Source organism: Macaca thibetana, chromosome 17 (genome assembly GCF_024542745.1).
Source record: "Macaca thibetana thibetana isolate TM-01 chromosome 17, ASM2454274v1, whole genome shotgun sequence".
In the NCBI taxonomy this organism is placed as follows: domain Eukaryota; kingdom Metazoa; phylum Chordata; class Mammalia; order Primates; family Cercopithecidae; genus Macaca; species Macaca thibetana.
The window spans coordinates 52627656-52655630 of NC_065594.1; the positions used below are offsets into that span (position 1 = coordinate 52627656).

At 36.3% G+C, this 27975-nt stretch overlaps 1 protein-coding gene across 4 annotated transcripts; it reads left to right on the forward strand.

Moving 5' to 3' along the window:
- Window positions 1–2: 2 nt before the first annotated feature.
- BORA (BORA aurora kinase A activator) lies at window positions 3–27932 on the forward strand. Of its 4 annotated transcripts, none has more exons than XM_050766988.1 (12): window positions 3–127; window positions 1016–1183; window positions 3371–3477; window positions 7065–7110; window positions 10044–10125; window positions 15580–15645; window positions 16545–16601; window positions 17046–17272; window positions 18038–18170; window positions 20212–20822; window positions 25423–25554; window positions 26873–27932. In XM_050766988.1, the coding sequence occupies exons 2-12, from the start codon at window positions 1031–1033 to the stop codon at window positions 26936–26938; spliced, it is 1680 nt and encodes a 559-aa protein (XP_050622945.1). In that variant the 5' UTR covers window positions 3–127; window positions 1016–1030; the 3' UTR covers window positions 26939–27932. The 4 variants fall into 4 exon arrangements, with proteins under 4 accessions (XP_050622945.1, XP_050622942.1, XP_050622946.1 ...); XM_050766985.1 differs by having other exon boundaries at window positions 3–123; XM_050766989.1 differs by lacking the exons at window positions 3371–3477; window positions 7065–7110 and having other exon boundaries at window positions 3–123.
- The last annotated feature ends 43 nt before the right edge of the window (window positions 27933–27975 follow it).

Sequence of the window (27975 nt, forward strand, 5' to 3'; positions counted from 1 at the left end):
CCCTGGTTGGCCCAAGACAGCGCGGAAGCGGGGAGTTAAAGAGTCTGTGCCTGACGTGGAAGCTGGCTTGGCCCCCGGGAGCTCCCTGTAGTCGGTATTGGGGGCTTCGTTTTCTACGCACCGGTAGGTAGGTTTTTTATGGTCCCTGACCTTTCCTCCTGTCTGAATGGAGAGGTTTCTTTTCCCAGCTCCTGACTTGCCTGCCCGCTGGCCCCTGGTGAATGGGAGCAGTCAGGGAGTAGGTGTGGAAGACAGGGGCACCAGAAAGAGTGGCCACGTAGGGTGGGGGGCGACGCCTCCTCGGCGCTCCGTCCGAGGAAGCCGGCTGCATCTCAACCTTACAGAAGTAGACTCTTCTCCACCCCACCCCGCCAAGTTGTAGCCTCCTTTGATTGGAAATAATGCAGAGTCGCTTTCTATCCTGGGAGGGGTGAGGGGGAGGTCTTGGCGAAAGGAGGATTTTTGGAGGAAAGGGGACTCAAGGCAGTTAATTTCCTAGCCCCTGTCAATCATACTTCTCTGGCTAGGACTCATGTGTAAGAAAGGCACAAGCTTCTGCATCTCTTACCTGCTTGCTACAAAGAATTGTTTAATAGCAACTGTAGTTGGATGGGGTATCCGAAGAATGTTCATAGTGTTGAGACGTGAGATGATGAATTTTAAAAAAATTGTAGCTATAAGTCCTTTAGTTGAGAAGAGATTTGTGCCTGTTGTAACCTTTAGATCTGAATTCATATTTGATTGCTGCGTATAAGCCACTTCACTTCTCTGAGCTTGTTAATTCTTTCACAGAATAATATCACTAATAACTTACTGCTATAGCTTTCAAGGTTATTTCGAGGATCAGTTGAGAACATTTATATGTGATACTTTTTTCATAAGCTGTATCATAGCCCCAAGAGTGTTAGGTTTTGAGTTGTTTTTGTGACACATTTGTCGAATACATTTTAATAGGTAAAATTAATATCTATGGGACTTTGTAATTTTAACATATGTACTCTTGATTTCTCTTTAGTTTTCTCTCTGTGCTATGGGAGATGTCAAGGAATCTAAAATGCAAATAACACCAGAAACTCCAGGAAGGATCCCTGTTTTAAATCCTTTTGAAAGTCCTAGTGATTATTCTAATCTCCATGAACAAACTCTCGCCAGTCCTTCTGTTTTTAAATCAACAAAATTACCAGTAAGTTATTCCTGACTAGTGTTTACAACTAATTTTAAATGTAAATAATTACAAATAATTTTAAATGTAAACATCTGTCTTTACAAGGTAAGGAGGAAATACATGATGGAGCATATATAACTGCAATGTACTTTTAAAAATTGTAGTGTTCATTATAATCTAGTGGTTAGGTTAATAAGTTGGCTAGAAGTTTTTTTTTTTTTTAAGTTCAAGAACAACATATGTTAGCTTCCTGCAGTTGTGGGTGTAGCTACATTCTGTGGTTGATGATATAGCTGCTAATACGTTAGAGAAGAAGCTGCATCATCTAATATTCTGTTCTCACTTACCTGGCAAACATTATTTGAGTGTTGCTATGTGTCAAATACAATGCTAAGCAGGGATTACGCTGTGAACAAGTTAGGATCATTAGGCACAAATCCTTAAGGAAGTTATACTCCAATGTAGGAGTCACAAACTTTCTGTTAGGGGCCAGACAGTAAATATTTAAGCTTTACTGATCATTTGATCTCTGTCACAACTACTCACTTCTGTCTTGAATCACAAAAGCAGCCATAGGCAATGTTTAAAGAGATAAATGTTACTCTGTTCCAATACAGCTTTATTTATGGACACATTTGAATTTCATATAATTTTCACATGTCACAAGATTTTTTTTTTTTTGTTTTTTTCTCCAACCATTTAAAACTGTCAAAATAATTCTTAGCTTGCAATCTATTATAAAAAGAAACTAACCCCTATTTTAATGTGTTAGACTAGACTATTACTCATCTAATACTAGACGAGTAATATCAGGACAGTGTGATAGGTGATTAGTGCTTAGCACAATAGTAATATGAAGGAAAAGTGTTTTTCGGGATATTAGAAAAGGCTTCATCACTTTATCTTTTTTTTCTTTTTTTGGTAGAGATGGGATTTCACCATGTTGGCCAGGCTGATCTCGAACTCCTGGCCTCATGTGATCCACCCACCTCAGCCTCCCAAAGTGCTGGGATTACAGGCATGAGCCACCGTGCCCGGGTCACTTTATCTTATTTTACTGTTACTTGCTACACTGGATAAGTTCTTTTGACCTTGGATCTTTCAGCCTACCAAGTTACTTAGAAAAACTGCAAATAGGGTGGCTGTTTCTGCTACACTTTCATATAAGTTTTACAATGAGCAGGTATGTACTAGTGGAAGGTCGAGCAGTTTATATTGAGTCATTTCATCAGTCTGACCTTATGATTTCTAATTGAATCATATTAAAATTTATCTCTTGGTCTTACTAACAATAAATAATAGATTTACGGCAGCTTAATTCTCAAAGTTGGAATGTATGGCATCTTGCATTTTTAGGACTGAATTTGCCTAGAATATATTTCTAATTACAGATTAGGATTTGGATAAACCTTTGATTCAGTTGGATGGTTGAGTACAGAAAGGCAGCACTGGTTGCCATTCATAATTATTTTAAGAATCAACTATGTTATGAGCTTTTGCAGCCATCTCCAAAGTGACTAAGGACTTTGTTTAATTCCAGTTCCTTCTTAGTGAAAGTAAAGATTTTTGATAACTGTAAGAGATTTTTAGTTTTACATGGGCTTAGTGTATCACACTGATGAGTGTTAATTATGAAAGTTTTGTATCTTCATTACTCTGTTGTGATTTTTTCTAGTATTATGTAATTCCAACCCAGGTGGAATATTTTGTTATTTTAAAAGACATACAGACTGGGCGCTGTGGCTCATGCTGTAATCCCAGCACTACCAAGGTGGGCTGATGACTTGATGTCAGGAGTTTGAGACCAGCCTGGCCAACATGGTGAAATCCTGTCTCTACTGAAAAAAAAAACCCAAAAATTAGCTGGGCGTGGTGGTGGGCGCCTGTAATCGCAGCTACTCAGGAGGTTGAGGCAGGAGAATTGCTTGAACACGGGAGGTGGAGGTTACAGTGAGCTGAGATTACACCATTGCACTCCAACCTGGGTGACAGAACGAGACTCTATCTTAAAAAAAGAGAGAGAGAGATACAATTAAGTCAGTTGATCTAATATGATATGATTACCCTTTGCCATTTAATTTCATGGTAAAGTCAAATTTTAAAATACAAGCTTTAAAATATTTTTGTATTATAAACACATTGGTTAGCATTTTGATGAACTATTTTAGTTTGCCTTTACTCATAAGCTCACTTTCTTTTGTTAAGACTCCAGGGAAATTTAGATGGTCTATTGATCAACTAGCTGTAATAAATCCTGTAGAAATAGACCCAGAAGATATTCATCGTCAAGCTTTATACTTAAGTCATTCTCGGTAAGTTTTCCTTTCTTGCACTTAAGTGTAATAACACTCTCAAGTGAAGAGAGGTAGGAAATTCTAAATGTTGAGTATTTTTCTATGTAAAGATACCAGGGAGAAAAAATTTTGATGCAGATTTCTCCTATCTAAATGAATGAGTTCAAAGAACTACATTCAGAAAGATTTTCTTGCCAACAGTTCGAGATCTGGGTAGATACCTTTTTCTTTTACAGGTTACCTTTTCCCTCTGCTACTGAGGGGACAGCTCTATACCCCTAGCACTCAGTAAAGAGAAGAGCATTTTGAAATTTGCACTTTTCTACATGGTTGTGGCTTCTGCCATTAACTTGTTTTAGTTTGTCTTTTTGATGGTTTGGGGTGAAGCAAAATGCTGTTTCATTGTTATCTATGTTTGGGGAAACCTAAAATCCCCTTAAAGAGTTAAGTAGGCTTTGAGTGGAAGGGTATCCATTAGCAACAGAGCGGTTTTTAGACATCATCCAACTGTAACAATTCACTTGGAATCTGCATTACATTTTCTAGAATTCTGCATATCACCCAGTGCAGTCTTACTTGTCACTGTGTTGTTTAGGTTTCAAAGCACTAAGGTACTGCAGATTTAGTTTTTTATTACAAAGTATAAGGTCATATTATTCATTTGTAGTTTTAGGGACTCTTGTTTATATGTCTTATAGTCTGATTTTTTAATATTTGAAAAAAATCAAATACATGGTATGACCAGATTTTAATTTGCTGTCCTAAGGTAGACACGTTGTTAGTCCAAAATAAAGGATAATCCTTTTCCCTTTGACTTAAGAATTCAGTCACACAAAGTTGCACACATATTGAAATGTTCTGGTGAATACTTCCTGGCTTTTCTCCTCCATCTTTTTGCTTGGTAACATGATGGCCATTCATTCATAAAATTAATGTCCATCCAGAGTGTTAATAGGAAGGGAACAGAATGAGGATAAAGCATGAAAGAATTTTAACTTCAATTTAAATAATACCTTTGAGGCTGGATGTAGTGGCTCACATCTGTAATCCCAGCACGTTGGGAGGCTGAGGCAGGCAGATCACTTGAGGTCAGGAGTCCAAGACCAGCCTGGCCAACATGGTGAAACCCCATCTCTACTAAACATACAAAAACATTTAGCCGGGCACAGTGGTACACACCTGTAGTCCCAGCTACTCGGGGGACTAAGGCAGGCAAATCGCTTGAACCTGGAATGAAAAGGTTGCAGTGAGCTGAGATTGTGCCATTGTACTCTAGCCTGGGGGACAGAGCAAGACTCCATCTCAAAAAATAAATAAATAAATAAATAAATAAATAAATAATACCTTTGAAAGAGAAAGTGAGAATATCTAAAAACAAAGTCACAATTAGTGACTAATTTTTTGTTTCACACGAACTTAATTATGCTTAATTATTTTGTCTCATTTTTTCAATATATTGAATGATGGACAATTATTATATTGATCAGTCAAGAGATATTGAGTACTGTGAGGGACTGTAAGAAACACTGAAGAAGTGCAGGATGTTAAGAGTCAAGAGTCAAAAATATAATTAGAACAAAGTTGTAACACAACGCTTCTGTACTTACTACTAAATGATATATTGTCTGCAAAGGTTTATAAAGATAATCTTGGTGTCTCTTAGTACATAGATTTATTATATAGAAGAAGGGAAAAGAGTGGGAAAATATTCTAATTTAATTTAATTTATTAATATAATTCAATGAATGGTTATGGCTTCTACCAAGGATTGTCAATATATTCTTAACAGAGCATCTTGTTTCATCCTTAGAAACAGGCAGTGTCTTTCAGTATTTCTTCTTACATATTAGCCCTCTACTTCAATTTTTCCCATCCTATTCATGCCACCATCCACACAGAAAATTATAACTGTAAAGCATACCAGTGTAAGCCAGTGAGTCTTGGCCACGTAGGTGACCAGTCCAGAGGTCCCCTTTCCTTTGCCACCCTGCAAAGGCTCAACATTCAGGCCACACCTGTACCCATATGCATCATACTGGTGTATGCTGGTCAGGGTGCTCTCCCCTGGATGGCTTCTTAGAATCCTCTTTGATCTGACTCTAGAATATTTGGCCACATTGATTTTTACTGTTTCCAGCAATCACCTGAGTATTTCAGGTTCTCAAAGTCCCTCTGATGAAGTAGCAAAAGGTTTCTGAACGCAGTAATCCTAGTTCAGAGCTTACTTGCTATTTGCTAAGCTTATTATGTGCTGCCATTTTGACCTGGTTAAGACCATGACAAGATCAAGAGAACCATTGATAAGATGAAGAGCCATAAGATGAAGAGCCATTTTGTTATCCTCAAAATGGCTACTGTTCAAGCTGGGATGTGTGGGTTGATACTGTAGTTTATTTTCTCATAATTCTCCCACTTGAAAAATCTACTTAATTTCTGAAATGTGTACATTCTCATATGAGCTTTATTAAGCCATGAGCAAGTTTATATGTAAAAAGAAATTCACACCCTGGAATACTGTGTAGCCACGAAAAGAATGAGATCGTGTCCTTTGCATGGACATGGATGCAGCTGGAGGCCATTATTCTTAGCAAACTAACACAGGAACAGAAAACCAAACACCTCATGTTCTCACTTAGAAGTGGGAGCTAAATGATGAGAGCACGTGGACATATAGAGGAGAACAGTACACACTGGGGCTGGTGGAGGGTGGAGGGTGGGAGGAGGGAGATCAGGAAAAATAACTGATGGATTCTAGGCTTAATACCTGGGTGATGAAATAATCTGTACAACAGACCCCCATGACACAAGTTTACCTGTATAACAAACCTGTATTTGTACCCCTGAACTTAAAGAAAAAATTCTGAGACAAAATAATTGTAAATTATAAAAAAAATATGTCTTACCAATTTATTGATGGAAGGCAAGCATTCTTTCCTGTAATAGAATAAAGAAGTGGTCCTGGAAGGCTAACTGCTGAGTCCTTGGCAAGTATATGCTTTGTGCTTGGGACCCGAAATTTTATATTAAATCTTGTAGCTGAGAAGTTTATGTTGCAGTAATTGCAGATTGTATCAAAGTGAAAAAAAGAATTCATTTGGAAAAAATGTTATATTGTCAATGTTTTATTTCAGATTTAATATTTTTGACTGTTTAGAACTGTGATAACTATCCTCATCTATTTTACAGTAAAAGTTGATTCTAAAATTATTGCCATGATAAACTTGTTATAATTGAAGAGAAAAAATTTGGACAATTTTTAGATGTATGTTGAATTAAATACTTCTTAACTTGTATTAAGGGACAAAGTTTATCAAATTTATATTTTTAAAAGCAATTTAATATCAATGTAAGTCTTTTGAAATAAAGCATCATTCCATTCAAACTTTGAATGGAAAAGAGGGATGTAAGCCTAATAGCTAACTGTTGAATTTCAGAATACTGCTATTTACTAAATGTTACAAGATACCACCAGTATTTATTATAAAGTGAGCTTAACATTTGCCAGTTTGCAGTGGAGGGAGATTATTTCTTTGAAAGGTTATTATTTTAAATGTTCATAAGCTTAAGTAATAGCATGGTTATTTTTCTTCTTTATCTTTGTATAGAATAGATAAAGATGTGGAAGACAAAAGACAAAAAGCCATTGAAGAGGTAACTTAAACTGTTACTGATCATTAAACCAGTTAAGCATCAATTCTGCATGTACATCACTTCTTTTAGGAAGACATTCTTCAAATCCTTCACTGTCCCATCTCCCCACAAAGCCCTTCACAGTCCCAACTATATAAAGCACCCTTCTGTACTGTCCTAAGACCTATAATTTCCAGCTGTCCCAGTACCTTGCATAGTACTTGTATACTATTGTAATGATCAGTTTAGTGTTTCTCTCCCCTAGATGCAATCTTTTTTGGCCAATACTGTACTTCATCCTTTCATTCTCAGGACCTAGCACAATCTGTCTTCCTTGTGCCTTCAAAATATTGATTAGCACAAATTTGTTTCAAGTTGGAGTTTACGTAGAGGAAGTTGAATATTCTCAGGCCTTCAGAGTCTAGATTGGCATTGGGAATGGCTTTATCTTTTTTTGTTAATACTTTGGATTTTTAAGACATTCATGAAATAAAATCTCTTACTGTTAAGCAGGAAAGGTATAGGTAGGCTTTTAAAAAAATAAAAATAAGTTTTTTGCTTTTTTTCTGTCTGTTCAACTGCCTCTCTTAGGATCTAAATAAGGGTTATTATTATTATTTTTCATTTTTGAGATGGAGTTTCACTCTTGTTGCCCAGGCTGGAGTGCAATGGCGTGATCTCGGTTCACCGCAACCTCCGCCTCCCAGGCTCAAGTGATTCTCCTGCCTCAGTCTCCCGAGTAGCTGGGATTACAGGCATGCACCACCACACCTGGCTAATTTTGTATTTTTAGTAGGGGCGGGGTTTCCCCATCTTGATCAGGCTGGTCTCAAACTCCCAACCTCAGATGATTTGCCTGCCTTGGCCTCCCAAAGTGCTGGGATTACAGGCGTGAGCCACTGTGCCTGGCCCAGCATCTAAGTAAGGGTTATTTACCTAGTTCTTTCCTCAGAAAGTCTTTATGTGATGGCAGCATTTCTGATTTTTCCTTTTCCGCCCCTCTAGCCCCCTCAACCCTCCTCTATTCCTTAGCCATACTTGGCTCTTCTGTACCCCAAAAGACTGTTTACTCCTGCCAAACATTACCTACTTATTTATCTATCTAGTAACTGCACAGTTTTCATTCTGACTCAATCACTTGGTTCTTCCCCACCTGAATATTCTCAGACTCTCGAAATTTCCAACATTTTAGAAAAATGCTTTCTTTAAGAATCCTTAATTTTAAAGGGAAACCCAGCAGGTAAACTTAAGAAAATGTGTTTCTTTTCAATATATATTTTTGAAAATAGAATAAACATATGCTTATAGTAAAAACAAAAAGAAAAAATATAAAAAGCCTCCTGTTTCCCCATCCCACTTCATGAGGGTAATGACTATAACATTCCTTATGTATACTTTCAGATTAATTTTGTGTATTTAATAGCATATGTCCTTAAAATATTTTTGACAAATAGGATTATCATTCTCATACTGCATCGTCCTTTTTTTGCTTCATGATTTTTCTTAGAAATTTTTGATAACCAGCATATACAGATTTTTACATTCTCTTAGCAACAGCATAGTAACCTAGCCCCTATTGACAGATGTTTAAATTGTGTTTATTATTTTTCTGTCACAAATAATGCTGCAGTGATTTGAATATATATCTTTATATTCTTGAAATGGACTTAGTAAGTCAGAGGCTTTGTGAATTTTCAGTTTCGGTAGATTTTACCATATTACCTCCTAAAAGGTTATACCACTTTATACTCCTGATTACAGTGTGACGCTGCTCAATTTTCCATATCTCCAATATTGATTATTATCAGAGTTCTTAATTTATTCTACTCTTATTACTTTAAAAATGACCTTTTTTGTGTTTGTATTTCTTTACTTTTGAGTTAATTTATGCATCACTTTGTAAGTTTATCTGTCCTTTAATTTTTTTTCTGGTAATTGTCTTTGTCTGCCCCGGTCCACCTTTTTTTTTTTTTTTTTTTTAATCTTTTCGTTGTAGATTCATGGGTAATTTAGTTAAGAAAATTGGCTCTTTGTCATATGTGTAGCAAAATATGAAGAAAATGTGTTTGGTTCCTTGCAAAACCTAGGGAAGGGAAAATACTGCGTTAGAAATGAAAGAGGAAAGAAAAGTATCCAAATGCTGTATCTCCATTTGAATATACTGGCCAGTAGTGTGCTGGTAAATGTTTAACAACTGGCTCTCTGGTCATGGAAGGAGTATGATTTATAGCAACTGCTGCTATCCGTAGTGTAAGTACTCCAACCATGGCCAATTTCAAGCTACTGGTGTGACATCACTGAATGGAAAAGGAAGAATAGTGTGGCACACCATTATATTTAGGAATTCCACCATATAGCTACAAAAGACATTATTAACCTCAAGAGCACAGATGTTGATAAATGTATAAAATAATTAGCAAGTGGTGAGTTTTGAATATTTGTTACCTTTATTTTTAATATATTTAATTGAAAGTTTACATAATTTTATTTTTAATATTGGTTTTAACAACTGGTGCACAGAATTCTTGAAAATTTAATAATTAGATCTTGAGAGCCAGAACAAACAAGCCAGCTTCAGTGCCACCATTCATACTGGCCTCCTTGCATATGTCTGTCTTAATATATTCCTTCCCTTTTCATCCTTTTTTTTGTAACCCCATCAAAAAAAACCTGGGAAAGAAATTTAAAATACTTTGTCTATGATTAATCCTCTTAGTTTAGTTTGCAAGTTTCAAATTTAACTGGTTGATTTGAAATATTAAGATTCTTCTTCTTATATACTTTAAATTTCTTCCATTTTCCCTTTGGTCATTTGTGCTTTTAAGTATTAAAATTTTTGCATACAATTATAAAGTTAGTATATAACATGTTTAATAGTTATTTGGAAAAACACAGGTACTTTCTCACATTTTGGGCGGAATTTATGCCTAATTGTATGACTTTAATTTTCCTAGTTTTTCACTAAAGATGTCATCGTACCCTCTCCTTGGACTGATCATGAAGGGAAACAGCTTTCACAATATCATTCCAATAAATGTGAGTGTACTAAAAATGATATGAATAAAAATCAAAGTGCCAGTGTATCTGCTTTGTAAGGAGCTTGCTTTAAAATTCTGGATAACATAGAATTTAACTCCATTTAGGGTTGGAATTAAAAATTTGACTAAAATTTATTGAATTTTTTTTTAGCTGTTCTATTCTGAATTTAACTTTTTCTTCATGACTATTGTGAATGTCAGTTAAAATGATGGTTATAGAGAATCCATAGATGAAGAAATAGTTGGTATTGAATATAGAGATGAGTTGTTAATGACTTTAGCAGTATTTTGAAGGTTAATATTTTAAATAAAACCCTAAATTGTGTTACCTTTTGCTAATTTGCTGATTTCTTATAAAGGTAAAGAAAGGATGAAGACTTAATATGACCTCTGGGACAGTGTATTATTGCTGAGTATTTGCAAAATTACTAAGGAAATTAAAGGGAAGCCTGTAAGCTTATCAAATATCTTTCTACCTCTAGGCATTGGTTGTCATATATTTGTTCTCACTCCTCTTCGGGTTCTAAGGCAGTATTCAGGCATCACTTGTATATATGCATCCCTCATCACAGTGGAATTACACTGTCTATTGTAGTACACCTTAATTATGCTCTCAGTATAAAAGGAAATATTTGTTCCATTCTTTATCCAAAAAAAAAGCATAATAATACAACAATAATAGGTAAGCTGGGTTAGTACTTTCTCTATGCCTGGACAGTGCTAAGTGCTTTCAGTAATTTCTTATAACTCATATGAACTAGGTGCAGTTATTGGCCCCATTTTATAGATAAGAAAACCTAGTTTTAGAAAGGTGAGAGCATTTGTCCAGGGTTACAGAGATGATAAAAGTGAGAAAACCTGGATTCAAAATGAGGCATTCTCATCAGATACTGTATTCTTAGCCATTATGAATTAATGGTAGCATGCAGTAGTAGATGGAAATCTGGATTGTAAAACTTCCCACTTATATAAACCAAAGAGGTGACTTTGATCAAATTATTCAATCTCTTTGTAAAATAAAAGGATTGAACTAGAGTTGTCCGTTGTCATCCCTCCTAGCTCTAAAATTTGTGTGTCCAAGGTGACATTCTCATAGATACTAGTTTTTCACTCCCAGATTCTTTACTACTGGATTTTTTCAACAGATGAATCAACCTTCTTAAGTGATTTTTTAAAATAACATTTTGTATTCCAAGTATCCTGTTTTAGTTCAAGTGATGCAGGATCTGGAAGATGCTAAAAATAGTTTAGACTCTTCGAAACCTAATCAAGCCCACAATAACAGTGCAGTGGTTAATAGGATAGGCTCCAGAGCTGTGCTGTTTACTGTGTTGTTGGGAGACAATTCTCCATAGGCCTACATTTCTGCACACCTTTCATGGGGCGGCATGGACAGGTTCTGTTCCGAACTATCTTTTCAAGGGTGTTCGTCTTGTGAACATCCTTGGAAGGCAGAGATACCATGTCCCACCAGGGCAGAGGGTAAGTTTGTTTTGCTGTCCAGTATAAGAAAGATGATGTCTCCCTCTAGAGCAGATTTGTTTGCAGTCTCTTACAAAAGAATGGGATTTCCTAAGCTGTGTGTGAAAACCCACTGTGTGTCCACCAGCCACCTGGGTATTTTAATTTAGAATTTTTTAAGAGAGCACCCCTCCCATGATTAGGAGAGACACAAGATGGAAATAAAAATTTTATTACTTACAAGTCCTAGGAGTACACAGCATGCCTGAACACGACACATGGAGGTCAGGGAGAGAGAGAAAGGGACCCATGGGCCAACGCCTTTATTGGGTCCAGGGCATTATCCAAACAGAGTTTTAGTTGGTGGGTTTAAAGCAAGCAGTCTTGCATTGAGGAGGTCACACAGTGACGGAGAGGTAGTCACTGTGGCATGTCTGTATAGTCCATGTGAGGTATGAGGGTTGGGGGGTCAGTCAGGTAGACCATATGTAGCTGTCCCGTAGGGAGGTGGTTAGCAGGAGAAATTTATATAAGGCGGATATCTGGATCAACCACATTGAGGTATAGAACTGGAAACTGTGTCAGGGGTGAATGAGCCCTGCTTTTTGTATGAGACAGTCCAACTTGTATGCACAATACAAGAATTCACTGCCCTGGGCTGTTTCATGTCACCTTCTTGGCACTCGTGGGCAAAGGGAATTAATAGGAACGTTAAGTTCATGCTGCCTGCTGTGCTGAAAATAATGAAGTCCTTTGTCTTTGCCCCCAGAAGCCTCATGTCTGTTGCCAGCACCAGTGGAACTTTGACATGTTCACCTGTTAGTTGGCAAGTTGGGTAGAATCTTAGACCCTTCATAGTTCTTGACAGTTGTGGCCACGTGTGACTATTTAAATTTAAAGTTAAATTTAAAAATGGAGTTCCCCATTCACAATATTCACATTTCAGGTGCTCAATAGCCATGTGGATATCGAGTAGTATACATAGAGAACATTTCCATCGTCCCAGAAAACGTTCTATTGGGTGCTACTTTAGGGCCAAGGTTGGCAGCCCTTAACTGTAAAGGACTCAATAATAAATACTTAAGCCTTTACTGACCACACAATTTCTATTGGAACCACTCCACTCTACTGCTGTACCACAGAAGCAGTCGCTGACAATATGTAAATGAATGTAAGTGTGTACTGGTAAAACCGTATTTACAAAAATAGGTGAAAGGCCAGATTTGTACCGTGAAGCATAGTTTGCTGACCCTTACTCTAGTGTAGTATTATCTATGTTTGAATTGTACCCAGAAAAGCTCACTAGCTGTGTGACTTTAGGTGAGTTACTTAGCTTTTCTGTGCCTCAGTTTCCTTATCTATAAAGTGATGGTTACTGTGGTGCCTCTAAGATCATGTACCTAGCACATGGTAAGTGTTTGGTTATTTACCTAAAGATTAACAAAGAAAATGATGAATGAGGGGAAAAGTGGTTTTGTTTATACATGTTAGCTTGTGCTGGTAGCATTTACTATTATTAATATTTATGCAGCAAGGTGCTTCAGCGCATATACTCATGTGTTTTTTTAATGGACTTGAGTGAGAATTTCCCTGGGATATATATGCAGGTAGAGGATTTCTGAGTTATAGGATATATCTTTACCTAATCTGACTACATAGTATTAGAGTGCTCTCTAGAATATCTGCACAGTCTGCACAGCCCCAGCAGTCCCTAGGGTTCCTGTGTCCCAGCATCCCTGCCTGCCCTTGGCATTATCCAGCTTTTACATCTTTGCCTTTCCTATAGGTTATTTGACATTCTAAATGATTGTTTCAGTTTTCCTTCTGTCTTCATAGACTAATGACCTTTTAAATTTCATAGAAAATGTCTATTTGTATTTCATTGATATGTTTCAGTTGGAGTTGTTAACCTTTTTTTTTCCTGTTAATTTCTAAGATATCATATATATTGCAGTTATATTGGTCTTAAACATTTCAAATGTTATCTCCCATTCTGTCATATGTATATTAATGTTTGTTCTTGATATCCTGGGTTGCACAGAAATTCTTATTTTGGTGCAATCAAATCCATCGATTTTTTTTCCTCATTTGATTGTGGTCTTAAATTTGTCTAAGCCCTTCTAGGGGAAACAACCAAAACACTTGGAATAGAGTTGAAAAGTGATATGATAATGTTGCTGTAGGTGTCTTTCTGGTCTGAAGAGGGCAAGGAAGGCATGCTGACAGAAGATAAAATTTAAGCTGAGATTTGAGTCAGACTCTTGAAATGCAGGGGAGAAAAGGCAGGGAGGAGAGAGCATAAGATAATACCTAGAGATGAGAGAGATACCTGTTTCTGGTTTGTTTGTTTTAGGTACTCAAATAATATTTAGTTAGATGGCAACCATGCTAAAGAAATAGATATGGTTTCGAAGGGCTTTGTAAGCCATTGAAGCGTTTAGATTTTATCCTAAAGACTATTGCAGGGTTTTAGGCAGAGAGAGTATTGATTACATCTGTCTTGTAGAAGGTCACTATGCATGCGATGACAAAGTCATCTGCATCCAAAATTTTCTTTGTTTACCCATTTTGATAGTATTTAACAGGGAACTTTAACTTATTCAGCAACCCACTTACCCATTTTAAAATTTAGGATTGTTAGGTTACTGTACTCTATTTTGTTGTTTTATTTTAGAATTCCTGAGTTGTTTCTGGTTTTGGGGGCGGGGGGCGGGGGCGATTGTTTAGTCCTCTTGCTTTTTCTTCCTTTTTATCTTGCTTATATTAGTCTTTTTTGACATGGTTTTAGTTTTTGAGTTTTTTTAATCTGGAGATTTTTCACCTTATAAAACTTTAGAGTTAAAATAATTTGCACCCGTATTTTTAACTCTTGCTGTGAAAGAAACTGTATGGTTTTATGGATGAAATTTCAGGTTTTGTCCAAATAATCTGGCATTTTAATCTGTTGAGGACATTGAGGATAGATAAAAGGTATCCCTGACCTTTTAAGGTTGACATCATGAAGAGTAACCATCATTTCCTTAAAAAAAATATATTACTTTGGGATTCATCAGTCCTACTATTGCATATATATCCAAAGGAACTGAAATTAGTATTTCAAAGAGATATCTGCACTCTCATATTTATTGCTGCACATTAATCACAACAGCCAAGATATGGAATCAACTTAAGTGTCCATCAACAGATGAATGGATTTTTAAAAATGTATATATATACACATATATATGTGTGTGTGTATATATACATATATACACACACACACAGAGTAGAATACTATTCAGCCTTATAAAAGGAAATTTTGTCATTTGTGACAACATATCTGAATCTAGAGGGCATTATGCTAAGTGAAAAAAGCCAGGCACAGAAAGACAAATACTGAATGATTTCATTTATATGTAGAATCTAAAAAAGTCAGACTCTTAGAAGTAGAGAATAGAGGGGTGGTTACCAGACAGTAGGGAGGAGGGGTTGTGGGGGAGATATTGGTCAAAGGGTACAAAGTTTCAGTTAGACAGGAGGAATAAGTTCTGGTGATCTGTTGGCACAGGCAGGTAACTATAGCTGCTAATGAGGTGTCATATATTTCAAAATTGCTGAAACTGGATTTTAATTGTTCCCACTACAAAGAAATGAAAAATGTTTGAGGCAATGGATATGTTAATTAGCCTGATTTTCTCTTGTCACAGTGTATACATGTATTGAAACATCACATTGTACCCCATAAATATATACAATTATTTAAAGAAAAATGTAAAAAAAGTATTGCTTGGTGCCTCCTTATTTGCTGTGGTAATCCTTTAGTTTTATCCTTGTATTCCCTCAAAGGTAAAAAAATAATAGAAACATGCCAAAATATATACTTATATATGCAGATTTTTTTTAATGTTGCAAAGTAAGTTCCCACTTTCTTAATTTTTTACTCTGGAAAAAGTAATGCTAAAGCAAATGAAGAGTATAAAATGTAGGATTTTTCACTTAAAATATCTTACAGGCACTAACGTAAATAGTGACTCTCCAGTTGGAAACAAGCTGACCATTCATTCTGAGAAAAGCAATGGTGAGTATGAATACAATTTGAAAAGAAGTATGTTCCATATTAAGCTAAATTGGATTGTAAACCCAGTTCAGGTTGTAACACTTTACTCTGGAATTGAAATTGTTTCCTTTTTTTTTTTAAATTTATTTTTATTTTTTTGAGACAGGGTCTTACTATCACCCTGGCTGGAGTGCAATGGTACAATCAAGAGCTCACTGCAACCTTGACCTCCTGAGCTCCAGTGATCCTCCCACCTCAGCCTCCTCAGTAGCTAGGACTACAGGCGCCCGCCACCACACCTGGCTAATTTTTGTATTTTTTGTAGGAGACAGCGTTTCGCCATGTTGCCCAGGCTGGTCTCGAACTCCTGGGCTCAAGCGATCCACCCGCTTTGGCTCCCCGAAGTGCTAGGATTACAGGCGTGAGCCAGCAAGCCTGGCCTGTTTGGATTTTTTGAATGAGCTGCATAATAACCATATGAGAACTGACCTTTACAAATAAGTATAGTAGAACAGGTGCATCCAGCCATGTTTTAGAAATGGCTGTAGTGTTTTGTTTTCTTGTTCAAAGCATGTGAATTGATTTCTGGTCTTGGAAAGCATTCTTTTGAAAATTGGTTAATGTGAGAAATCTCCCCCCAAATATAGGCTGGCTTCCTTTTCAAGTGCCAGTACCAGAGCCAGGAGTTAACTTTTACTATTAACACGTTTACACTAGTGGCAGAGAGTGTGGGAAACCACTTCTAGAAAGATGTGGCAGGGTATGTAATAGAATGCAGAAATAGAATAATTCCATAATTCCGTGTGGCTCGAACATCACGGGGAGATGGTTGACTGGGCAGCACATGCTGAATTGCATATCGTATACTTCCATTGATTTATCCCATGTTTGAATTTATTTATTTATTTGCTTGTTTCCAGCTGCTTGTCAGACATTGCTGTCTCTTCCTGTGGATTTTAATTTAGAAAATATATTAGGTAAATACTGTATTTGTTTAAACCTTTAATAACTTGAACCAAAGGTTTCGTTTGGCTGGCTTTTTGTAAATGGTAACATGGGAAATATGTGGCAGTACCTCTTTCTAAAGAAGTGGGGAAACTGTCCTGAAATTTCTCTTTTTCTTGAACATGGTTTGAATTAGCCTTATTATCATAATGAACTTTATTACTATAGACAGAAACTATAAACAGAAACTATAGACAGAAACTATAAACATTTGATTGGTATTATACTCACAATGTAGCACTTAAAAACTAAGGAATAATTTAAGATGTAAAACATCACATATGCAATTAAACTCCTTCTTTTGGGGAAAAAATTCAAACATGAAGTGCATGCTGGCTTCTGAAAAGTTGAGTAACAGAAGTATAATTGCTCTTTAAAATGACTAGCTTTGCCTTTTCTCCTATTATTAAATATAGGTGACTATTTTAGAGCTGATGAATTTGCAGATCAATCTCCTGGAAACCTCAGTTCTTCATCCCTCAGAAGAAAGCTGTTTTTAGATGGGAACGGAAGCATCTCTGACTCCTTACCTTCAGCTTCTCCCAGAAGTCCTCATAGTGGTGTTCAAACATCACTTGAGATGTTTTATTCAATAGATTTGTCTCCTGTAAAGTGTAGGAGCCCCTTGCAGACACCAAGTTCGGTGAGAAGTATACTAAAAAGCAGTTGGCTAATTTGCTGTCAAGCTTGTCCAACCCACATTATTTTGTTGTTGTTCTATCTTAGGCTTTCCGCAGCCTGAAGCCATGGTTTTTGGTTTCTGTCTCTAGTAATAAGTGGAAAAGAGGGAAGAGGAAGGGCCTTTACTGGCCCAACCAGAAACAGAAACTAAGAACTCATGACTGTATTCTCTCCCCTGGACACCCCTGTGAGATGTAGTTGGACCAAGCTGCCCAGATTGCTTTCAGAAGGAGGGATGGTTGTCTTTTGAGTATTATGCTTCACAGAAACTAACTCTAGTTCATATGTTATCATTAGTCATAGGGATGTTTAGGTCAGACTCTCCAATTTTGTATTTAGATGTGTACAGGATGACTGGATTTATCATGAGTCTCAAGGAAATTCAGCATAGGTTATTTACTAACGTATGTGAGATTTACAGTATATTACAACTGGCTTGGCATTAACAGTAAATTATTTAAACGTTTTTCACAGATGGTTGTTTAGTGTGAAACTTAATGGTTTGTTCAAATACAATGTGTTTATATTTTGACTAACATATTCAGTACTATTTCAGAATTTTTGTAGCAATCTTCTTAGTTGTCCTTGTTGCAAGGTGTCTTTTGGTGGTTCTTGTGAACTCTTCCTAGTTTATAAGTGTGTTTTGAAGACCATGATAAATAGCATGCAGCATAAGAGTTAAGGAAGAGAACCATACACATTTATTTACTATCTAATTTTATTACAGGGGCAGTTTTCTTCTAGCCCTATTCAGGCTAGTGCAAAAAAATACAGCTTGGGAAGCATAACTAGTCCTTCACCTGTTTCTTCACCCACTTTCTCACCAATTGAATTTCAGATAGGAAAGACCCCACTCTCAGGTATGTCTCATACTGAAATACCTAGTTAAAAGTTTTATACTATCAATATTTGTTATTACAGAGATTCTTTTAATTTGTCATAATGATAGAGCTCAAAATGATCACTAACCTTCTAATATTTAGAAACTTTAAATTTTAAATAAAAGAACAATTTACCTTCAAAGGCTGAAATTCTCAACCAATTTCTACTGTAGTGTTAAATACGGTTACTTTAATTAGCAATATATACATCAAACACTATCAAAAGAAATATAGCAATTTTAGAGACAAGTTGGTTTCATATGCCTTCTGACCTGTAGGTTTAGACTTTGGTAATATTCACATTTTGTATAGGTATATTTGATTAAGGTTTTTAATGTAAACATGATGTTTGGAAATTTACACATTTCTCTTTGCAATACATGAATTTCTCTTTGAAAAAATTATAGCACTTTTTGAAAACTACTCACAGTTTTTAAAAACTTCTTAGTACAAAAAATTGGAAAAGTGAAAACTCTATTTTGCTTTTCTTTGTGTATATATGCATATACACCTACAGTTGCATACATGTATATACATGTATATAGATGGGTCTAGATCCTGCTGTTTTCACAAAGCATTCTATGAGTATTTTCATAGATTGTTCAAGTCATTTATAATTGTCTCAAAGCACAACTTTGAATTGCTATATATTTCATATGAATGCATCATTTGTTTTCAACCACTTATAAACATTTAAATTTTTCTAAGTTTTATTTGTCACAAAACTAATATCTTTATGTATACATGATATTATACATGTTTATATCCTTAGATTAAATTCTCAGAAGTGAACTTATTTGGTCAAAGTGGGTGAATGTTTTTAAGGCTTTTGATGAATCTTGCCAAATTTTCCTCATAAAAGTTTGTACCAATTGAAATTTTCATCAGTGGTTTGTAAGAAAGTCATTTTTTCCCAGCGAGAATCACTGCTATGATTTTTGATGTTTACAAATTTGGCATATTACAAAAAGATCTCTCACTGCTTTAAATTTTGTATTTTTGGTCACTAATGACATTAAGCTCTTCCCAAATATTTATTGTCATTTATGGTTTTTAGGGGGAATTGTTAAGTTCAAACCAATGTTACTATTAAATGAATGACCTTCCTTTGCTTTAACTTTCATATTTTTATTATTTTATGTGGCTGAACACTTTTCATTTGCATGTTTACCACTGGAAAGGTTGTTTATGTGCTTCTGTCCATTTTTAAAACTTTTGTTTTTATTAAGCTAATTAAGTTACAAAAAGTATTTTTTAAAGTTTTAAAGCATTTTTATCATTCTGATTATCATTGTTAGGCTCTTTATTGTTGCAGATATTTTCCAGTTTTTTGTTTGTTTTTTCGTGTTGCTTATGGCATTTTACATAAACACATGTATTTTCACATTTTTCATTTGCCAGGTACAGCTGTTAAGTTGTAGGTTTCAGCTGATTTGCTAGGGATTTTCATTGTATATGAACAATTTTAGTACAATAGCAATATACTCATAAGCAAATAATTCTCAGTGAGTAAAATAATTTAATTAAAAGAGAAAGTAACCAGATGTGATGGCTCACACCTGTAATCCCAGCACTTTGGGAGGCTGAAGCCAGTGAATTGCTTGAGCCCAGGAGTTCAAGACAAGCCTGGGCAACATGGTGAAACCCCATCTCTACAAAAAAAAACAAAAAACAAAACAGAAATTAGCCAGGCATGGTGGAACGCCTGTAGTTCCAGCTAACTTGGGGCTGAGGTGGGAGGATCACCTCAGAGTGAGCCTGGGCGACAGAGTGAGACCATATTTTAAAAAAAGAAGAAAAAAAAGACAGTGCCAAAGAAATTATTTTTTAAGAGCCTCATCCTGCTTATTAAGACACATCCATTTGTGCTATTGTTTTTGACATCAGAATTTCACTTTGGTAAACAATACAACTGTTAGAGAAATAGTTTTTCCTGGCATGAAACATGATTACCATTTAGTACTGACTTTTCCATTTTCATGTTTTTATGACATGATTTTTTTCCCTTCCCACCTTTCAGAACAACGGAAGTTTACTGTTCATTCTCCTGATGCTTCATCTGGAACAAATTCTAATGGGATTACTAATCCGTGTATCAGAAGTCCTTATATAGATGGCTGCTCGCCAATTAAAAATTGGTCTCCTATGAGACTTGAGATGTATAGAGGTGGTACTCAGTATCGAACCTCACTGATTCAGATACCTTTTACTCTTGAGACTCAAGGTGAAGATGAGGAAGATAAAGAGACTATTCCTTCCACAGATGTCTCATCACCAGCCATGGATGCTGCGGGAATACACCTACAGCAGTTTAGTAGTGAGGCTTCTACACATGGTACACATTTGGTTGTGACTGCCGTGTCTGTTACACAAAATCAGTCCAGTGCTTCCGAGAAAGAATTAGCACTGTTGCAGGATGTTGAAAGGGAAAAAGACAATAACACTGTGGATATGGTTGATCCTATAGAGATAGCAGATGAGAACACTTGGATTAAGGAGCCGGTTGATAATGGCAGTTTACCCATGACTGATTTTGTGAGTGGCATTGCCTTCAGTATTGAAAACTCTCATATGTGCATGTCACCTCTTGCTGAAAGCAGTGTCATTCCTTGTGAAAGCAGTAACATTCAGGTAAGGTATTTAGTATTCTATAGCCCCTTCCTCACTGCCTTGGTGTTCTTTATCCTTTCTTTTGTAAGATTATAGTGTAAGAAAGATAATGGAGTAAACATGAGGACTATTATATAATATTTTTTTAAAATATCAATACCAAGTGATATAAGAGTAAATTTATTTTAATATGACTGATAAGTCATATTTTATATTCACATTAACTGATATTTATATGGAGTAGGAAAAGATGATGGCAGAAAAGGAATTAGCCTGCTCTAGAGAAATAATTCCTGCTAGCATCAGGCAGAATTCATCACTGTTTTATGTGGATCCAGTCCCCCAAAACATGCAAGGTCTGGTATAGTATTTGTATTCTAAAACTAAAATCATTTTTGTTTTTCCTTTATGTGATTTAGGGGGGATAAACAGAGTTTAGAGCCCCTTTTTTTTGGTGGGGGGGTTTGAGATGGGGTCTCACTCTTGTCACCCGGGCTGGAGTGCAGTGGCGTGAACTTGGCTCAGTGCAGCCTCCACCTTCCGGGTTCAAGGGATTCTCCTGCCTCAGCCATCTGAGTAGTTGGGATTACAGGCGTGAGCCACCGTGCCCGACCTTAGAGTTTTTTTATGTATGCATTTTTGTACCTTTCTTTTAGAAATGTGATTTATAGCAACATTTTTCATGAAATTATACATTACCAATTTTGCAATGTCTCCCAACAACTGGAAAACCTGATTCATTTGATAGATACATATACTTCATAATCAGCACTTTGGAAAGGCATTTGTTCCATTCATTGTTGTGTTCTTTGAGCTGAGAATTTTGAAGGAACTTCAAAAATCAGAAGGGGATAGCAATAACATCTAACACTGATGTAGCATTACTATATGCCAAGTCCTACTCTGAGACCTTTACATGTTTTAATTTGTTGAATCTTTACAGCAATCCTGTGAGGTATGTATACTATTATCCCTGTTTTACAGATGAGGAAACTGAGGGTCAGAGAGGTTAAGTAAATTACCTAAAGTTTCTATACAAGTAGTAAGTGGAAGAGCTGAGATTTGATCCTGGCAGTCTGGCTTTAGGGTCCATGTTGTTTAATCCAAAAGTTAATACTGACTCATAATAATAGCTAATACTCACATGGTATTTTGATATACCAGGCATTCTTCTAACTACTTTATTAATTCATTTAATTCTCACACCAACCCTATAAGGCTTTGGTGGTGTCAGTTTGGGCATGCTGAAGTTAAAACTCCGGGAAGGATTCTAAATGACCCAAAACTAAATATAGTATTTTGCTCATATTTTTATGCTTCTGTTGCCTATCCTGACTTACAGCTTCATTGCTCAAAAAAGATTATACTAGAATCACTTTTACATATTTTTGCTTCTCTGAAGTTGGTTTCATAAATAGAAAAAAGCACATACAGGCTTAAAAGTATATGCCTTAAAGGCATTGTTTGCTTCTTTTACTCTCTGCCTTTTTTTCACTTTCTCTTTCTCTTTTTTAGCAGAGCATTTATAGACGAATTACAAAAATACTTTTGTTGAAATACACCTTAATCATCATCCAATCCAACTAACCTTTGGAAGCTGTGGGTAGCATATTCTCCCATAATTGTCACTACTAACTTGTCAAACAATCTATACTTGATTACACTTGCAGGGATATTCCATTCATTTTTTAACTTCTCTTACTAGATAATAGATATCGTCATCTGTCAAATGGTGATCTGTTTTATAATTGAGGGAACTGAGGCATGCAAGAGGGGGTAGAATCTGAGCCCTGATAGGAGTACCCACAGTAACTCCTCCATGTTTAAAGGCCAGGGTGCCAGGATGGGTGTGGGTGCAAATGTATTTAGTTGAGGGGCGAGCATGGCATTAAAGAACATGGGCTTGGGAAACCGTAGTGGCAGATTTCAGTTTATAGCCCAGCTCCATTAGCTTTATAAATCCCAGAAAGTGACAGTTTCTTTCAGCTTGTTTACTCTTCTTTAAATGGGGATAATAATAGGATTACAGGATATTAGCATGATCATTGTGATTAATATAATAGTAAACAGTGCCTGAACACTGTTGGTGGGAATATGAATTAGTACAACTATTATGGAAGTTCCTCAAAAAACTAAAAATAGAACTACCATGTGATCTAGCAATCCCACTAGTAGGTGTATATCCAAAGGAAAGGAAATCAGTATGTCAAAGAGATACCTGCACTCCAGTGTTTATTGCTGCACTATTCATAATAGCCAGAATATGGAATCAACCTAAGTGTCCATTAATAGGTGAATGGATAAAGAAAATGTGGTATACACAATGGAATACTACTCAGCCATAAAAAAGAATGAAATCCTTACATTTGCAGCAACACGGATGAACTGGAGGACATTAAGTGAAATAAGCCAGGCACAGAAAGATAAATACCACATGTTCTCACTTCTATATGAGGAAGCTAAAAAGGTTGATTTCATAGAAGAGTGTAGAATAGTGGTGGGTAGTAGAGGATGAGAAGGGTAGGGGGAGCAGGGATAGGGAGAGGTTGGTTAATGGATACAAAAGTACAGCTTGATAGGAGTACATTCTAGTGTTCTATAACACTATAGGGTGAGTGTAATTAACAATTTATGGTATATTTTCAAATAGCTTGAAGAGCAGATTTTGAAAGTTCCCAACACAATGATAAATGTTTGAGTTAATGGATATGCTAATTACCCCAATTTGATCATTACACATTGTAAACATATCAAACTATCACATACATCATAAATGTGTGTAATTGTGTGTCAGTTTAAAATAATAATGAAAGCAAAAACGTAAGTAGTAACGGGAGGCAAGGTCCTCTGAATGTTAACAAACAAGGGGGACTGAGAATGATGAGGGAAGGACTAAAGTGCTGGGCCCAGATGTCAAGGAATGTTATCACAGGGCACAACTGTTGCCAATTAAATGTTTTAAAAGACAATAATGTCTGATTTATGTGGTAGAAAAATAAATTTAGTAACAAAGTGCATGTTAGATGACTGACATAGAGACACCATTTAAAGGCACCATTGCCCAACTGGAATGTAAAGTTTGCAATGAGAACCAAGTTTGAATTCGAGTTCTTTTATTTCCAGGCTGTGGGATCTTAAGGCAAGATTTACATAGCAGTGAATAGAACACGACTTCTTAATTTGTATCCCCTCATCCTTCTTAGCTATAAAGTGAGATTGATGCCTACCTTGATGCCTGTGGGGGATAACAAGGTATCTGTTGCCTGGTTGGTACGTATTAGGCACTGACATTAGCAGAAGTCTAGATGAGAGACAGTGAAGTCAGCCACCATCTCAACTTGGCTCCCATGGATCCTGCTCTTCCCATAGTGTGGGACAAACTCCCTACATGCCTTACTTCTGCTGTACTAATGAGTAACTTTTCCTTCCATATATATCCAGTTACATATTAGTATTGCATTATAAGCCAGCTATTTGGCAGTGATGAATATTAGAAGGAATAACTATTGGCAGAATCTCTGGGAGCAATCTGACATTTATGTTTTTGATCAAGTAGCTATTGAATGATAGCAGAACAAGGCTTTCCCCCAAAAATGCTATACGTCACAAGACTTTTGTTCTAATGGAACATGACCTCCAGTAGTAAGCAGATGTGTATCCAGATATGTATCAGGATTATAACTGATAGACTGCATTTTCTCGGCTAGTCTGTACCTTTGTGAGGGAAACAAAATGAGAGTCTGCTTTTTCCTTCCCTCTGATGCTAACTTGCAGGGAGGGCTTAAATGCAAAGTGATTCCCTTGTGGATTGCTTTCTTTGGTGCTCAGCATTATACAGGTAAATGGAGTGTTGTGCAGTGAACAGAACCTGGACTGAGGTCTCACATCTTCATCACCTCATCACTGGATGACACTGTGAAAGTTAACCTTTCTAAGCCTTAATTTCCTTCTCTAGTAAAGTAATAGGGTTGTCGAAAGGAGAAAAAGATATTAAATATATACAGATAGTGCCTGGCCTTTTTAGAGACACTCAATAAGTGTTATATATGTCAAGCTGGAAATTGGCTAGAATCTTTCTTTTTTGTTCTTTTGCACTGAAAAAGTGTATCTTAGGATGCTACAATTTTTATTAATATGAAAAACTGAATTAACATCTAGAGCCATTATATATGTGGCATGATTGTGAACAACTAGGTGTGAATATAGTATAACCTTTTTAAAGGCAGCATGCCTTTTTGGTAGATTTTATTTAGAGCTGCGTCCAAGCCATTTAGAGACAAGCCTGGAAAATGCCTTGGAAGGTGAAGTTAGTTGTAATACTCATTGTCGTCTACTAGGTATGATCACAAAGTAACAGGAAAGCATTTTGTCAGTAGACTATTCACTGATTCTTAAGGAAGTTACAAGATATATTTCATTGGAAGGAATTATAAAATGACTACAATAATCAGTACTATGCAGAACTACCTTTTATAGTTGTGCATTACTTTTGAATTTTGTTCAACATGATCATGTTAGGATCGTTCAGATGTAGTGAGTGACAGTTTATAGTGGTTTACTTATTTAAATATTTGACTTTTAAGTTCCTCACAACATATTTTTTTCTTTTTTCTCCTGTCAGATGGATAGTGGCTATAATACGCAGAATTGTGGAAGCAATATTACGGATACAATTGGGGCAGAAAGTTACTGCAAAGAAAGTGATGCACAAACCTGTGAAGTTGAGAGTATATCTCAAGCATTTAATATGAAGGTACAGAGAAAATATAGAGAAAACCTAATATTGTTTAGATTAGAAATATAAAATAATTTCAATTATTAGACAATAGTACTATTGAGAAACTATATGAAATTTAAAACACTAAAAGGTAAAGCCTATTTTCTTGAAATCCAATAGCCTTGAAATATTTTGTTTACTCTGAATATAGTAACACAAGTATCTTACATACTACAGAGTGTGCAAAGGTAGCATATATTTGATGAGGGCATTCACTGAACCCTCCAGATGAAGGTTATATATTCCTACTTGAAGAAACTCATAATTTCAGGCACTAGTCAGGACAGTCTTTAATTTTATATTCCAATTTCTTTTGTATTTTATTTTTTTGTAGAGACACGGCCTACTGTGTTGCCCAGGCTGGTCTCAAACTCCTGGTGTCAAGCAGTCTTCCTGCCTCAGCCTCTCAAAGTGCTGGGATTACAGGCATGAGCCAACATGCACAGCCTTGTATGCCATTTCTTCTTTTTCTTTTTTTCTTTGAGACAGGGTCTTATTCTAAGTCACCCAGGCTGGAGTGCAGTCGTAGAATCATAGATCACTGCAGCCTTGAACTGCTGGGTTCAAGCAATCCTCCTGCCTCACCCTCCTGAGTAGCTAGAACTACTGGTGTGAACCACCTCGCACTGCTGTTGTATGCCAGTTTCTTACAAAATACTATAAATATCAGCAAAATGTGCAACCAAAGTTTGATAGGGAGGCCACCTTAGTTTTCCCTTCTGTTGTATGTAGTACGAGCAAATTGCCTTTCTGTTGTAAGTAGTATCAGAGAAGGTCTCTTCTAATATTAACCTGAACAAAATCCATCCTGTTTCAGATGTAGTTATCTATCTAAACATAAGTAGAGATACATGGAGGATTTTTAAAAATTTTATTATTATTATTTTTTGAGACGGGGTCTCATTCTGTCACCCAGGCCAGAGTGTAGTGGCATGACCACAGCTCACTGCCAGACTCAAGCAGTCTTACCACCTAAGCCTACCGAGTAGCTTGGGACTACAGGCATGTGCCACCACACCCAGCTTTTTAAAATTTTTTGTAGGGACAGGGTCTCACTATGTTGCCAGGGCTAGTCTCAAACTCCTGGGCTCATGCGATCCTCCCACCTTGGCCTCTCAAAGCGTTGGAATTCTTTTTGATACAGAATATTGATTTATAAAATACTGCATCTTTACTGTACCTTCAGAGTTCAGCTAAAGAAACGTGCTTTTAGGTTTTAAAAACAGTTCCGATAACTGCATCCTCGAGTGGTCCTACTAAAACTGAAAACGAGGTGTTGTCTTCTTTTTCACAGGAAGACCACACAACACAGAGATGTTGGATGAAAACAGCAAGTCCTTTTCAGTGCAGCAGTCCATAGAATAAGAATCAAAGACTAAGCTTAAGAGTTCCTCACATATATCGTTGTGCACAGGATCAATGTGATGGTGATTGGGGAAAAAATTACTTCAAGTAACATTTTTCGCTTTCCCTCCGTAATGTGAAAAATCAAGGGCTTACTGACATAGGAACAACGGAAATGCTCCTGGAACTTCAAGTTGCTGAATTATAAATTTATTTTTTATCAATAAATATTTTTATACTTTACATTGAGTGATGTGTTTAACAACAAATTGTGACAGAGCTGAGTGCTCCTATCTGACAGGGTCAATGAACTACTTATTAAGCCTTCCTGATAGCACTGAATTTAGCAGTTCTGAGAACATGTGAAGAAACTATGTTAAAACTGAAGGCCCTATATATTTTTACATAAAAGCTTGAACATACAGATGAATTATAACCCAGAAATCTTAGATATAAAACTTATCGAAGATACAAAAAAGGAAATTAAACAGGTTTCCTGAAATGTTAGTTCTTAAACTGTTCACCTCTGTGGGGAAAATTCTTAGTTCCTGTGATAACTGTTCTAGTTACTACTTTTAAATATGTAAATACTGGAAAGGTAGTACTAGCGACATCATCACATGTATTGTTATCTATGGGGCAAATGTGTGGTGCCCAGAATAATATACCTCATGCCTAGGGTAGGGACATCCTTTCCAGCTCAAACGTGGGTAGGGATGTGGGAGAATAAGAGTGTGGGAGAACGAAGAGAAAAAGTGGGGCTCGGAGAGTGGAGTTCCTGTAGGGCATAGGCCTGTGAAGTAACACTGGGGCAGATGTGTATGTTATATACAACTATTTTTTTAAAAAAAACTTATATCCATGTTGGGAGTAGATGCGTATATAAGAGTTTGGAAATACTATCTTTGGAGAATGTATTTTTGTATTTATAAATCAACTTTTAAAAACTGTCTCATTCAAAAAGGAATAATTCATATGTACCCCTAGGAAATAAAGACCTATGTTATCAATGTGTCATTTTCTTCTTTCCTCCTCAACTGTACCCTGAAATAT